This window comes from Cariama cristata, unplaced genomic scaffold, assembly GCF_000690535.1.
Source record: "Cariama cristata isolate BGI_N322 unplaced genomic scaffold, ASM69053v1 scaffold45082, whole genome shotgun sequence".
Classification (NCBI taxonomy): domain Eukaryota; kingdom Metazoa; phylum Chordata; class Aves; order Cariamiformes; family Cariamidae; genus Cariama; species Cariama cristata.
In genome coordinates, this window is record NW_009602951.1 from 2687 (window position 1) to 18419 (window position 15733).

The 15733-nt window shown below is 40.7% G+C and overlaps 1 protein-coding gene across 1 annotated transcript in view; it reads left to right on the forward strand.

Moving 5' to 3' along the window:
* The first annotated feature begins 10 nt into the window (after positions 1 to 10).
* Positions 11 to 15733, forward strand: part of CHAT (choline O-acetyltransferase) — a 30573-nt gene continuing 14850 nt past the window's right edge. The window contains exons 1-7 of the mRNA XM_009694957.1: positions 11 to 58; positions 2757 to 2948; positions 5107 to 5225; positions 6667 to 6720; positions 9414 to 9594; positions 10589 to 10766; positions 15247 to 15416. Coding sequence (XP_009693259.1) covers positions 17 to 58; positions 2757 to 2948; positions 5107 to 5225; positions 6667 to 6720; positions 9414 to 9594; positions 10589 to 10766; positions 15247 to 15416 — 936 coding nt within the window. The 5' untranslated portion in view covers positions 11 to 16. The remainder of the gene's footprint in view (positions 59 to 2756; positions 2949 to 5106; positions 5226 to 6666; positions 6721 to 9413; positions 9595 to 10588; positions 10767 to 15246; positions 15417 to 15733) is intronic.

The window sequence follows — 15733 nt, forward strand, 5'->3', positions numbered from 1 at the left end:
TGTCCTAGAAAAAAACATGCAGAAGAAAGAGAAAGATACATGCAGTAAAGATGAGACAGTAAGTGACTGTTTCTGGGAAAATAAAAAGAAGAAAAGAAAAAAAAAAAGGTTGAAGATAGATGACTTAACAGCTTTTAATGCTGTAAATTAATGTAAATTAATATAATAATTGTAAACCAAGCTCTGTTCCAGAGCTGATTTCTTCATTTCAGGGAACACTAGTTATCCTGCAGCAGTTTTTAATCAGGAACTTTGATCTAACATTAGTGATTCTTATATCCAAATACACTCTTCCTCCCAACATCCTGTGAAGAATTCCAGTAAGTGAAATATTGTTACACAACAGCAGATGCATTACTACACAGTCAGAGATGGCATGCAATTATTTCTTAATAGCACAGAACTATCAAACTATCACATACGATTCATTTTCAAGCTGGTTTAAAAGATGCTGCATGTGTACGCCAGTAGTCAACCCCTTGTGTTTAAAGCTTTTTCCCTAAGCACAATCATGAACTGTACAGTAACCTTACCCGGAAAGATAGGGCCAAAGCCAGGTATCAAGAAGAAATACTATCTGGCACATCTATTTCCACTGACCAAGAAATCAAGGACTGAAGAGATATGCCCTGACTAAACATAACCTGAAACTGTAGAATTACCATTCTTTTATTTCTGAGATCCAGGGTGCATTACAGGCTAAACTGGATTTGCATTTCCATTAATAACAGGTAATCCTATGACACTTCTTAGAAGTACCTGAAATCTTTGGTTTCTAGATAGGGGAACATAATGCAGCACTGACTTTTCTGTGGATGTCAAAAGGCAGAGCTGGTATTTGAGCTCAGAGGACACCCACTCCCTGCCTCCTGTTCAGAGCACTTCCTCCATCCCCTCCCGCCCCGCATGCACTAGCAAAGGAGTTTGCCGCTCGCCTTGCACTGTGCAGCAGGTGGGACTAGGTGACTGCCAGACATCTCTTCCAACCAAAATCACACTATGGTCCTGCATTTCTGTGAAAATGAATGTTTATTACACGAAGAGCTAATAAAAAATATCTGAACTTTACCTGCTTTAGGAGATAGGCAAAAATCAAATTAGAGAAATAACCCCCCCAAAAGTTTGTGGTCTACACTAATCACTAATGGACAAGCATAGCTGAATTAGAGGGCTGTTTCTCAACCAGGAAACACGTCCACCTCCCTGAGGAACCATGCTTAGAGTATCACAGCCTCTTGCAATTTCCCACTCTTTCATGGATTGCCTCTTTGCTTGTTTTTCCCACTGCCCCCATAATTCCTCTGTCTAATTACACTTCACTTGGTTAATTCTACATTAAAAAACAAAGGAAGCTTAATTGCATGGACAGCATGAGATCGTTTTCATCCCAGATACTATTGGTTTCCTGCTCCAAATGGGATAAAGATAAAGCAAGTATAAACAGAAATGTTTTATCATGCCGTTGTCGAGGTTTAACCCCAGCCGCCAACTAAGTACCACGCGGCTGCTCGCTTACTCCTCCCCCCCACCCCGGTGGGATGGGGAGGAGAATCAGAAAAAGGTAAAACCTGTGGGTTGAGATAAAAACAGTTTAATAATTGAAATAAAATATAATAATAAAAATAGTAACGATTGTAATTAAAAGGGAGACAACAAAAAGAGAGAGAGAGAAATAAACCCCAAGACAGACAAGTGATGCACAAAGCAATTGCTCACCACCCGCTGACTGATGCCCAGCCCAGTCCCTGAGCAGCAATCGGCCCCTCCTGGCCAGCTCCCCCAGTTTCCATACTGGCCATGACGCTCTATGGTATGGAATATCCCTTTGGCTGGTTCAGGTCAGCTGTCCTGGCTGTGCTCCCTCCCAGCTTCTTGTGCACCTCCTCGCTGGCAGAGCACGGGAAACTTAAAAGTCCTTAACTTGGGGTAAGCACTACTTAGCAACAGCTCAAACATCAGTGTGTTATCAACGTTGTTCTCACACTAAATCCAAACCACAGCACTCTACCAGCTGCGAGGAAGAAAATTAATTCTATCCTAGACGAAAGCAGGACAGCCGTTGATGAGGGTTCCAGACTGGCCGACATCAGAGGTTTGGCAGGGTAAAACACAGATTTATTGAGGATTGTATGTAGTCAGTACTAATAAACAGGGAGACCTGCACATTTTTTATTCTGCAATTTTATAACTGGACATATTACCAATCAGACAAGTATTAACTCACAGTTTTACTGATCACAAGCTAAATGTACTTCTTTATTAATGAAATACCTTCTCTTAATGCATTATTTTATTATGTTCTAATGTATTTGAAGATTTCCAAGAGTTGAGCTCAGACTATATGCTTGCATCATGCCTATTTGCCTGTTTGTCCTAGGATTTCTAGAATTTTTACCAAGGCATATTTGTCTGTTTTCCACTAGTTTCCTGGCCTATCCATTTGAAATCCGTGTTGCCCAAAGGCCTACAAATAGAGCTACCGGAGAGGTACCAGTGCTTCAGTATTGCATACAACTGCATACTACGTCCTAAAATCCAGGCACTTTAAGACCTAATGAAACTCCTCTGAAGTCACACAATTACACTTGCAGTAATCAGACATCTCAACTGCTAAAACAGAATAAATGGATTTAAAAAGGGATGCAATACATCAATCAGCAACAGAAGAAAAAAAAAAGAAAAAAAAAAGAGGACAGCTTGAGAACAAGTAGAATTACTTGCTAATATCTTTTTTTTTTTTTTTTTTTTACTATTAGGCAGTGCCAAAACTTCCAGTCCCACCACTGCAACAGACCTTACGCATGTACCTACAGTGCATGAAGCACTTGGTACCAGAGGAGCAATTTAGAAAGACCAAGGTCATCGTGGAGCAGTTTGGAATTGCAGGAGGCTTAGGGGAATCCTTGCAGCAAATCCTTGAGGAAAGAAGGGAAAACACAACTAACTGGGTAAGCAAATGCAGATGAGAAAAATAATTGCTGTGTTGGATGATGCTCATTCACAAAATCTTTGTGATGTTCTATATGTGATCATTGCTTTCTTTCATTAGGTCAATGCAAACAGGGGTCACATCAGATTCTACCAAAGGGAATAAACATTTCAGACATATTAGGCTAGAATTTCCAAACTATGTCAAAATCCATGTCATTATTATGTTTTCAGATCAACAGTTTGTTGACATAAATGAAGGGATTCATGCACCTTAGGTGCATGAACGCAGGTGTCAGCTTTACCTGTAGGAAGCACTATATTACATCCTTTTTGGATGTAATTTCTTCCTGTCCCTTTAATAACAGGATTTAGAGTTTTTATTAAAATGAAAAATCTTTTCTGATAGCTCTACAAAAAGTGCCTTGTATACCTATCTACGCAAAGCTCTGATCCAGTCAAATTATTCTGGAAGGGAATACTTTAGGATAGGAATTACTCTTTTTAAATTAAACTATTATTTGCCATTCATTGTCACACCATACCAATGTAGTTACTCTGAAGTATTTACTTTGCCAAATACACACACATATGTATACTATATGTATATATAGATATCTCACATGAAAAAGTCCAGTTTTCTGCTTCCCAAGACAGGAAAATTAAATAAGCTGTAGATAAAGTAGATTCATCATTCTGCCTGCATTAACCATGTCAGAATACGGCAGCTGAAAACAAGAAACACTGGTTTTATTGAAGTCCTTCCATCCTGGCAAGGAAGAGAGACACTGAACGGTTTCATGGATTCAGTGAAATCCTGCAGGCTTGCTACTGATGTCAGTGAAGTGTGGTTCTCCCTTAACTTTTCAGTTGTGTGACCTGCAAGAAATCTCCATCAAATTGTTGCTATAGTCAGAAAAAAAGGCTACAGTACTGGCAGTGCTTTTATTTTAAAAGCAGTGCTTAATTTCTGAACTACTTGTTGCCACAGTCTAAAGGCTCGCCTAAATGCCACCCAGTCTTGTTTTGTTATTCTGATCATAGAACTTCACGGCTTTGGTGGCTCTAAATTAACCATCACTTAAATAGTGCTCCTGATAACAAATAGCGTTCCAGGAGACAACTGTTCATTTAACCACTTATTGCATGAAAATTAGAGGAAGGATGTATACACGTTTTCTGAAACATCTCAACTTTAAATACTGGTTATTAAAATTAAATACATGATTCTTGAGATAAACTAGAAATGTCTTTATTTGGAATTTAACTTGCCAGGAGTACAGCTCTAGCCTGTTCTCCCGAAGACTCCAGAGACTGTGGGGGAAGCATCTGTTCTAACAGCAATGAAATATCTCAGAGGAAAACTTTTTCAACTGATGCATGCATTCATAATTATTTTTGCATAATTTCGTTGTTGTTCATAGTTACTATACGCAAAGCATGCCTGCTAAACTCAGAAAGACCATTTGATCTTTTTATGAAAGCCTCCATTTTCCAAATAATGATTCTTCAAACTCTGCTCAGACATAAAGGAATGCAGTTACCGTACACCTGTGTTTTCAATAGAAATGGTTAGAAATGTAATATGTATGTCTGTCTGGGTCAGGCATCACCAATCTGCATGGGTGTCAATGGACACAGAGGGAATTCTCTAGGGGCCCTATCCACATGCCAGTATCTGCAGGACCGAACCATTAGGTTTGGGAAATTCTTTTCCTACTCTGTCTTGCTACAGGACAGTATCTGATGGCTAACAACAGAGCATCTTGGCATCATTGACAAATATTTGAAGCCCCCTGAGGAAAGCCATCACTAGTAGAATTCTGTCTCTTAAATACATCCCAACCACTATTCAAGAGTCAGCAGTTAGCATGTTGTACTTACTCTTTTGTTGTAGAGAGAAGCAAACAACAAAATACCCAAACCACCACAATACGGAGCTTGTTTCCTTTTTAATGGAACACACTGTAAATTGCCATTGATTGGAAAACAGGATTATGGAATTGCGGCTGATTTCAGCTGAGCTGAGGTCACAGAGCCCAGACTGAAAATGCTCACCAGCTCCATTAATCAGAGCCCATGCCTGACACCAGGAGCATCAAGCACCCTCCCCTCACCCCTGGACTGCCTTTCCTCATCTCGTTCATAGCTTTAAGATTTCGTGTCCCCTTCCCCTAGGTGTTTAACTACTGGCTGGATGACATGTACCTCAACAACCGGCTAGCTCTTCCAGTCAATTCCAGCCCAGCAATTATCTTTGCTCGTCAGTATTTCAAGGATGTAAATGACCAGCTGAGGTAATGTACTACGACTTCGTAGCTTTTGCTAAATGAAAGGATATTTTAAATGTATCGCTTTTGCAAAGAGACAATCAACTTTCATTGAAAAATAAGGGCCGTAACCATTAAATTATTTCCTACTAGGCTGCTGACTGAGCGCAGTGTTTCTGGGGTTATTCATACTGATATTCAGAAATGAAAGTGTAATTACTATTATATTTATTGCATGAAAAAAAATGCCATAGCATTTATAATTTTTTTAGGAATATTTGCAAAGCTTTTCATCATATAATTCAAGTAAACCATTTTGCAATGGAAAAAGGGAATACTACATTTCTTATACATTGTTTAAAGGAAAACAATCTTTAACATGCTAACACTATGACTTTTAGCCACGCTGCTAACTGAAAAGGCCACTCTGGCATTAAATTCTGCCTTTCAGGTGCCCAAAAGGGTATCAGAAACACAGAGGATCTAAGAATAAGAATTCAGAAATCATTCTTCCCCAAAACCACTGCTTCCTTCAGGCTCATCCTTCCCAGCCCTGAACTGACCTTTCTCCTTTCAGCTGTTGTGGGCAATTACAATCATTTAAAAAGTGAAAAAGCAAGCAAGTAGCCAAGCACAGAATATACCTCTCCAGACACCCTTAAAACAGGATTCCATTCTTCAGCCTTTGCCAAAACATTTTCTCCTTTTAAAACAGTAAACCAGATCAAATCTACCTTCACAGAGTGCAATTTTCCTCTTTGCTTTTAGCACTCTCTAGCTGCTCATTACTGAAAGAATTAACTGCATGTGAATTTATGCTATTATAAACCAGCCAGAACCTTGAAGCTGATACATGTTATTTTAACATTTTGCATAGACAGCCAATGTATCTTTTTACTTTACTTTAAACATAACTATAAATGCTTCCATTCATTACTGAGTAAATTTATTGTGCACACAGCTTTTGAAAACCCTCCACTTTGCATTTTCTAATGCATGTGCTTTAACAAGGAAATATTTCTCTCAGAGCCTCCCATTCAGACACAGTGCAAATGCGCAGCGTCAGGAAATAATACACCTGTCCACAGCTCTGCAGAAAGAGTATCTGCTTAGGACAGGAAGTACTCTAATAAATTGGACAGCTTATGAGTATTGATATTGAAACCCATGTTAAGGATTATATTAAATATTCAGCCTCTGCTCCCATTCTCTAAATAAATGCTCTCAGGCTTCCTCCTGTGGTAGTCTGTTTAACCATTTGAAGGGACCATCTCTAGGATTTCATATTTCTCTTGACATTAATTAATTTAGGTTTTGGGTAGAGGCAGGGGGCTCTTCTGGCCAAGCCAGAAGACTTTTTCTCCTTATGCTGTGTCATCAATCATTCAGGCTCTCCTCTGTCTCTCAGAAACAGCCCAGTGTTGCCAAATGACAAAAGACTGATGTCACTTCTATCTGCTACTTGCAGGTTTGCTGCCAATCTCATTTCTGGAGTGCAAGACTATAAAGCTTTACTGGACACGTAAGTAGCTCGGAAGGAGAGCTGCTGCTTGAGTATCCACAGGGCTTCTGATTCAAGGGGGCTCTGACATGCCCAAAGTCAGGCTGCATTGCACCTCTCTGCCATTTGGAAGGGCTGGGTCTTGAGCATGCTTCAGGGCAAGCACTTCAGCAATTTTTTATGCACTTTCTGCTTTATTACTGCAATCTAACAGGTCAGAGAAGGATCCTTTTTGCTGCCTGGTAGTCATCACTCTAGCACACACAGTGCTGCCCAACGGACACACACAATGTGCCCAACCGAGCTACTGAGAACACACCAGGAAGTCTGTGCTCCCCAGACCCAAAGAGCAGCAGCACTGCGGTAACACAGCCTGTACACCTTCCCTGGCACCGGACACCTGCGAGGAAGCTGCAACCCCTCCACATACTGCACCCTCCATTTAGAGCATCAGCCCCCCACCTCCCTCCCCTTGAAAAAGAAATAACATATCCCGCCAGGAGAAGGAAGCCTCAGCACAGACAGGCCGGTTCAGTGGCTAGTAAAAATAAGAAGTTACTTATGCCATTGTTACTTTCTGTATATAAACACAGGGGAAATACATAATTCTTTATGACATGTATGAGGTAGCTCATAACAGCATTTTATGTAGCACTTCTTAACCTCACCTAGTATGTTCCAAGTTTACTGCTGAAATCACTGCTCCCCAAAGAATAGAAACAGTGGAGAGCCAAGCACAACGGACACCACACCATAGCAGGGACAGGGTCATTTTCCCATCTAGAAATACAAGAGACCTATGTGATATGCTTTAACATATGCTTATTTGCATGAGGAAAGAAAAGTCCCTATCATCTATGAATTAGATAAAAGAAAGAGGAAGAGGCTGTCTGGTTTTGCACTTGAAAAGTCTGACACCTACTCAGAAAGTATAGAAGAGGTACTTATTTAAGAACAAATGCTTTGTCCAAGATATGCCATGCAACGGCATACACCAGCACTGCCGTGCTGTGAAGCACTACTGCATACTAATGTAGTTTGTTGCATCTTTATAGGACAGCATCTGAGATGAGATAAAGAAACCACATTGCTCAAACAAAGGATAATTTAAATTCTTATTATTTTGACCTCGCTACTCTAGATCCAAAGACTCCTGCGATCAGATTTGCTTGCCTTAAATCAATAATCATTTAAATCCTCACTGCTGTGTCCTCATATTGTTATTACTGTTTGCTTATCACCCCTCCTGTGTAATTATGAGGACACCATAATTGTAACATTTGCAGTTCCTTGTTGCTGTTAAGGACTTCTACCAGCGAGTGTACTGCTAGCTTCTCTTGGATCATCCCACATGCAGATGCACAATGTTCCAGCCCAAACCCAGGCGCTTAGTTTTAACTGTGCAGATATTCCATGCGGTAGCCTAGGCTAAATATTTCAAACAAAGCCCAACTTGCTCACATAAAAGAGTTAAAAGATCTTAGACAGACATGTCCTAAATCAGAACAAGATTTTCTGGTGCCATCAGTCAGAATTAATGACCCCTTTCTTAACTGCTATAACTACAGATTATCTTATCTTAATCTACCATGCTATTCCACTATTTTCGATCATCATAGATGCTCTTTAAAACTCTGTGAAATATAAGAGGATTTCTGCATTATGCAAAATGTGGGAGAAGGAGAACACTAATAACCCTGTTTTGCTGATAAGGAACAAAAAAAACCTAAGCACCTGTACAAGGAAATAAGTGATACAGAGAGTTTGAGAGCCAGGAGCTAAAGTAAGTATCCCTGGTTTAGAACTGCAACAGTTCTAAAGATAGCACTAAACAAGATAAACTAGCATAAAACGTTACCCCGTATCAGCTGTATGACAGTAACCCTCCTTGTGTGCTTCTTTGCCCCTGCCCCTCTCTGGCAGGCTGGAGGCTTAGTCCTCTTTCGCTAAGGGAAAACCTTTGCACAGGAGAATCTTCCTCCTGTGGTCTCTGCAGCCCCTCCCAAGCAACAGCACCATTATTTCCTGCTGCAGTATCAGTGGGATATTTTGCAATCTATAATTGTGACAACTTTTTTTTTTTTTTCTGGCCACTAAAGAAGCCTTTTAGGAGGTGGTGTTTCCACATGCCTTCCAATAAAAAGGGAATAGGTTTTGAGCACTTATTCCCCCATCGCTCTAAGGATTAGCACATAAGTGAGGCTCTGTAGAAAACAGAAATGCGCTCTGTATTGCCCCAGTCACTCCTGCTCATCAGGCAAGGCCCTCTCACGCACTCTCTAACCACTCTGCACAGTACAGGGCCAGTGTGATTTGCAGTGAATTTCATCAGTACTTTTTTTCAAGGTGCTATGGCTTTTCCAGCTGCTCCGCTGCAAGTTTCCGGGGTCCCATCTAGGCAGGCTTCCCACGCACATTGCAAAGCTGCTTGTGACCTGCTATTCTTTCCATTTCCACTAGAGGATAATGCAATTGCTTAATGAATATGCATGAAACTGCCAGGAATGATGTATTTAACTTTGGTATGGGAATACATCTATTTCCCTTATACTGTAAGGGAAATTATTCAATTTATTGAATTTTATTATTCAATTTGTGTTATACCTGATCTAATTGTAACAGAACAAAGGACAGATTAGATTTCCTTTCTGTCTCTCTCTCCCCCCTCTTCCCTCTTTTCCTCTGGCTTTGTTTTTCTCCTTCTCTCTCTCCAGCCATACTTTACCTGTTGATTTTGCTCGTGGACAGCTGTCTGGTCATCCTCTCTGTATGAAGCAATACTATGGACTCTTTTCTTCCTATCGTCTTCCAGGACATACCAAAGATACCCTCGTGGCCCAGAAAAGCAGTGTAATGCCAGAACCAGAGCACATCATTGTTGCTTGTAACAATCAGGTAAATTAGTGTTCTTTTTTTATACCTTTCTATATTTCTTAGTTTCCTTAAATTCACTCAAGAAGAGCCTCATCTAATCACTGTTCACAAATACAATTAGCACGCTACATATGAGCTCACTTCTTACCAAGCAATCGCTGTCAGTATTTCCAAAAGATGCTTCTGCAGCATTTTTGTCCTTAACCCACATTATGTTCCAAGTACAGTGATCTACAAAGGAGGAATGTGGCAGAATTCATTTGCTTTCTCATTCAAACAAAAATGTTTATTAAACAGATGAAACCACAGAGAAAAAAAAAATCTTACTACTGTACATTTGCTGAAAATGCTCTTCTCTTGACAGTCAAGTATTGGCACCCAACGCATGACATATATGCGGCCATCCCATGTAGGGGGGCCTAAGCTATGCCTGAAGAAGTTAATACAGGTACAGGCAGAAACACTGAAGCATTAGAGCGAATCTGCCCCAACCAATACCTGCTGTCAAGCAGCAGAGTATATTGGCTGGGCAGAGGACCTTAGAGGCCAGCTTGGCTATTTGTAGTGCTGGAGCCGTGCCGGCAGGGCCCCCTTGGAATGAAGGGGTAGATCCCAACAGTCCCTTTTCCAGGAAGTCCTGTTCTTCACCTCAACAAGAAGTTCTCTAGATTCTTGAGGTTATTTTTAAACAAATAATACCATGGAAATTATTTACATACTTCCTGATTTTATCTCTTCAGTTTTTTTAAGCTTATTCAAATAACGTGTGCTTTATTTGAGCCCAACACACAGTATAAGTCCCCTTTCGCAACTGGCATTACACTAGTGTAAAAACACAGGAGGGGTGAGCCCTGGGCCAGTCCGCAGTGTTTTTGTGCTCCACTGCCTGCAGGCCTGGCTCTCCAGGCAGGACTTCAGCATCTCAACGCCTACCCTGGTAAAAGCAAAAAGTTGGACCAGTAAGGGTCCAACCCACCTGTGACTGTTCTTCTGACTTCTGTAATTTTTTTTGCAGTTTTTTGTTTTGGATGTTGTCATTAATTTCCGTCGTCTCAGTGAGGGAGATCTTTTCACTCAGTTACGAAAGATAGTCAAAATGGCAGAGAATGAAGAGGAAATGCTGTCTCCAGTTGGCCTGCTGACAACAGATGGAAGAACAGAGTGGGCAGAGGCCAGGATGATCCTTATGAAAGGTTAGCAGCAGCAATCCCAGCTTTCTCTTCTTCATCATCTTCCTCCTCACCCTCATTGCCTTTCTTTGCTGGGAATGAATGTTACAGCAAATATAGGACTGAATGTGCAACCTCACTGCTGAATTTTTCTAGCAGGAGGAAACGCAATACCTGTAAGTGTTCAGATGTGTGTTACCAGGGAAGCAGCAGATCTGGTTTGACCCTTTGGCTGTGTATATTTAAGTGTTACACATGTAAATAGCTCTCACTCCATTCTCTGTTTTTCATCACATAAATTACGTTACACCAGATTTTGTGATTTGTCTCTTTCTTCATATCAATTTTGTAGCAATAGGAATGACGTATCCTCTTAGCTTTTGGCCACTATTAGTCATTTGTCATCTCATCTAACAAAGGCATCTACAGGTTAAACACCTATTGAATCTAGCTGTGTACTCTCTCTAGTCAGTGGAGAAAAATAGAAAGTACCAGAGCTGATTCATTCAAATCTTAAGTAAGTATCTAGGAAAGGTGACACTACTTATTATCTGGGGATGATTCTCTTTCTCTCTTCCAACAACAGGCAGCATTTAGCTGTCTTGGATTCTGGACTAACTTTGAAACAGACGAAAACAGAGGGTAGGATTAGTCACCTCTATCAGGTCAGACCTTATATATTTTACCCTGAAACTAAGTGATGTAAATACCCTCTTTTTGCCATTTTAGATGACTTAGGTATTCAATTTTCCCCCCTGAACAAAATGTTAACTCATCTCTTTATCCCCAGTTCAGCAATGCTACAGAAAATACTGCTGTTTTACGAATGCCCTGGAATATACAAGGGTTGCCAGTAGTCTCAACATATGTTTACCATCCCAAGGAAGATCTTCACTTTTCTGATTCAAGTTTATGTGTGCTTATAATAACTTTATATAGATAAACACACACACACATTATTACAGTCCTGGACGTTATTACAGCATTATTACATGGTACCAGTCTCATCTTCAGGCTTTTACCTCCCCCCACCCCTCCCCCCCATCTTCTCTTTTTAAAGCAGGAGAAAAAAAGATTCCTTATTTTAATGAAAACTGAGATAAACACTTAATCATTTATTTTCATGCCACGCTTTTAAGTAAAACAGCTTAAAAAAAAATACCTTGAAACCTGCAGCAAAGTCATCTTTGTAAACCTACATCATCCTAAAGAAAAACAGACAAATCAACAAAAACTACCAGAACCATCTCTATAGTGTTTTCGGATTGCCTGGCATTTGCCAAAATATTCATTTTAATGAGGAAGCAAACCAACTCAGTTATGCAGCTGAAAAAAACAGATCCTGCACTAGCAAATATCACAGCACCGTGATGTGGGCCTTCTCTAATCTAAGCAGGAATCTCATCCTAGACCACCCATATTAGCACAGCTGCTCTCTACAGTATAATGCATTGCTGTTATATATGGAGACATGATTATTAACAGCCCTTTCTTATCTGTGATGAAACATTCATGCAACAATAACTAACAGAGTTAATAACTTTCGTGAAGGAGCACGAGGTGGAAGGGTTCACTCCACAACAGTTCTGTACTGGGCAGGGAAGGGACGAAGATCTATACAGCGCTTTGCAGAGGTTATGAAGGAGATATATACATGGGCCTGCATAGACCTACAAGTAGAGGATAGGTCTTCTAGGTGAGAAAATTTCAAAGAAATGGTAACAAACCCAGCAATCACTGATTTATAAACACATTCAGTATTTTGACTGCATTCGGGCTGCAGAACTCACTCACTCTCCTAAGTACAGGAAGTGAACTCTTACTGCTGTAGAGGCTGCTGTTCCATGCATACTACATCTGAATTTGATTCAGAACTGTCTTCTCATATTTTCCTTTTTAAAACAAAGACCTCAGCTAACCAAAAGCTGACTGGCCCATTCAATGCAATCGTGTGCATCAGAAAGGAATAAGGACAAGAAATCTCTAGCAGGGCTTTAGGCTTGTTCTCACACTTCTCTGTTTCAGCTCTTTCCAGAAATATTTATTTTCCATCTCAAGTCATGGTTCATGAGTTCTTGTGCAGTTCATTGCCCTCTTTACATGATAATGTTTTCAGTGTTTGATCAGCTCTCTGGACATGTCTGTTTCTTTTTCTAAGGGCATCTTTCCCCTACTTTTGTGTTTCTAGCAGAGCTTAATTTTATTCCCTCTAATACCTAGATTCAAGGTACCCTGAAGCCATGTGTCAGAATAAGGGCTTCACATCTGTCAAAGATATGTGGGCAGCAACCACAATGAAATATAAATAAACCTATCAGACAACATAAAGCAGAACGCTGAGCAAGCTGTGAGCAGTTTGTAAATCACTATCTGAGAAGTTTTTCCTTGAAGGTCCCTGTCCGCAAATACCAGCGGCTGATGTGTATGGGACAACTTCCATTCACAAGGATCTTTTCAGCCTTTGTGTTGATGTACCCAAACCATCAACGGAATAAATACTACAATTATGGTCAGCCCTGCAAGTGTCAGATACTAGAAGAGCTTTACAGTCAAGAGGACAGGGACATGTCTTCTCCCTGATAAAGCTTCTGAATGCTTTTGAAGACAATCCATAGGGACATCAGCGTTGCACATGTTGTAGGGCAGCACAGATCACTGGCAGAAAGCTCAACCTATCTGCATGCCCCATCAATTACAATCTCCTGGCTCAAGTCTTTGGAGGAGCTGGCAGGAACACCGGTGCCTTCCCTAAGAGACTGCTTCTGTGGGCAAAGGAAGGCAACACACTATGCACTCCACTAGGTCCCCATGCAGCCTGCAAGAAGTCAGGCTGGCCACCTCTGTCACTCGGGCCCACGGCTGCCAAAGCTCCCTCGCAGGAACCGCCAGACAGCAACAGACGGTACCTTACCATAACCTGCAAGAGGCCACAGATCCCTTTCTTCTTTCTCAGTCACGCCTATCACTTGCCTCTCCCTCTCTTGACACCTTTTTCATTTCTTGCATATTTGCGCTCTTGTTTACTACACAGCATCTGGAGAATGAACCTGGATGATAACAATGTTATCCTAGCTAGATGTTTTCCTAGCTCCTCACTAACCTATGTTATTCATTTTGGGAAGGTACATTTTTTCTTACTTTGAAAAATGCTGTTCTTTAAGAGGATCAAGCTACTTTTCATATTTGCAAACATTAAAAACATGCACATTTTGAAATGGCTCCATATTTCAAATGCAATCAGAATTGTTTAATTTAAAATATTTTTTCTATTCTTTCAGCTCAACTCACCTCCAGAATTGAGCACAGATTTGCTGAACATAGCACAGACTTGCAAGAAGTTTTGATCAATCTGAATTCATCACTTTAGTTAAGAACATTCTGAAATAAAAACATTTTCACCAAAATCTAGCAAAACCAGCAGATGAAAGCTGATCTGTTAAGAATAGAAGGAATTTTAAGTTGATGTTTGAAAGTCCTTTTTCCTTTGATCTTGGTAACAATCATTTAACAGCAATTAATGATGTTATATGCTTTTGAATAAAACAAGTTCTTGTTATAGGTTCCACACTTTTATCCTTTCCATTAAGAGCTGTATTAACTACTCACAATTAAATATTTCCTATGCCTCAAAACGACCCTCAGAAGCAAACAAACCTTTACCTTCACAATACTTCTGAGTTAAAGAAACTGAGGAAAAACCCCCACATAAATACACCATAAATAAGGAGATAGCACTGAGGACAATGTAAAAATGGCCTTTGTAGTCCACCTGTAGAAGCAAGAGTGACGGGACAGGGAAAAGAAACAGAGAGCCAGAAAAACCACATTATACTCAGCAGTATGGCTTTGGCAATACCATGTTCAAAAACTAAACCTCACGATCTCATCCACAGATGTTTTCTCATATGATGTAGGCAATATACCCAGTCCAGGGCTTATTTCTCTGAAGTACAAGAAATGACCAGGGACAGGAGAGAGAAAAGGGTTTTAATACAAGAACATAAAAATAACACGAGCCCTGCTGTTCCGTGTACAGAAGAGGGTTTTAATGGGAGAACAGCACAAAACCAGTATAGGCCCTGCTGTTCCAGAGCAGAATACTGCAGCACTGCAGCAATAGTGTGAGCTCTGAAATTCCCTGTTTTCCACCTGTCCTCTATGTAACTGTCATACATAAAATAAGTAAGCATTGCTGGCTTTAAGAGTAAAATAGATCTATTTTGTAACATAATTACTTCAGGAAACGAAAGGGAGAAAACAAAAGTGGATATTATTGAATCATATGAAAGATACACAGAGATATTGCAAAAGTTAACAGATGAATGAATGCCTTGGCGTAACGTTTCCTTGCACTGAGACGTTCTGCTGTTCAGAGAGCTCCGCAGACACCAGCTCATTGCAGAGTCAGGGTCAGCTCTTCAATGCTCTCCAGGGCAGCAGGCTTCCCCCGCCAGTCCTGCACTACAGGTAAGAGGATGTGAACATTTCACTCTTTTATCCCCAGACTCTACTAATCGTGACTCTCTTGACATGATTGAACGGTGCATATGCCTGGTGTGCCTGGACAACCCAAGCGGGGTGGAACTCAATGATACAAACATGGCATTGCAACTGCTACATGGGGGAGGCTACCATAAAAACGGGGCCAATCGTTGGTATGACAAACCTATGCAGGTAAGAACCTTACAGTACTATAATATTACTTGCATGTGGCAAAAGACTCCAGTTGCCCTTGTGGCAGGGACCATTTAGAATCAAGTGGGAGAAAGAGGGAAGGTGGTGTCAGCATCTGCCAAGGCAGGGTTGGTGTGAGCAGCGCTGTTCCTTGCAAGGCAGGGGAAGCAGACCTACTGCTTTGGGGGGGGTGCTTCTCCAACACAGGTACGCTTGCCCCTTCCCTGAAGTTGCCCTTTGTACTTGAGGAGGTAGGCAGAGACACAGACATACAGGTAGGTAGACATCTGATTAAAAAAAAAAAAAAAACACCAACA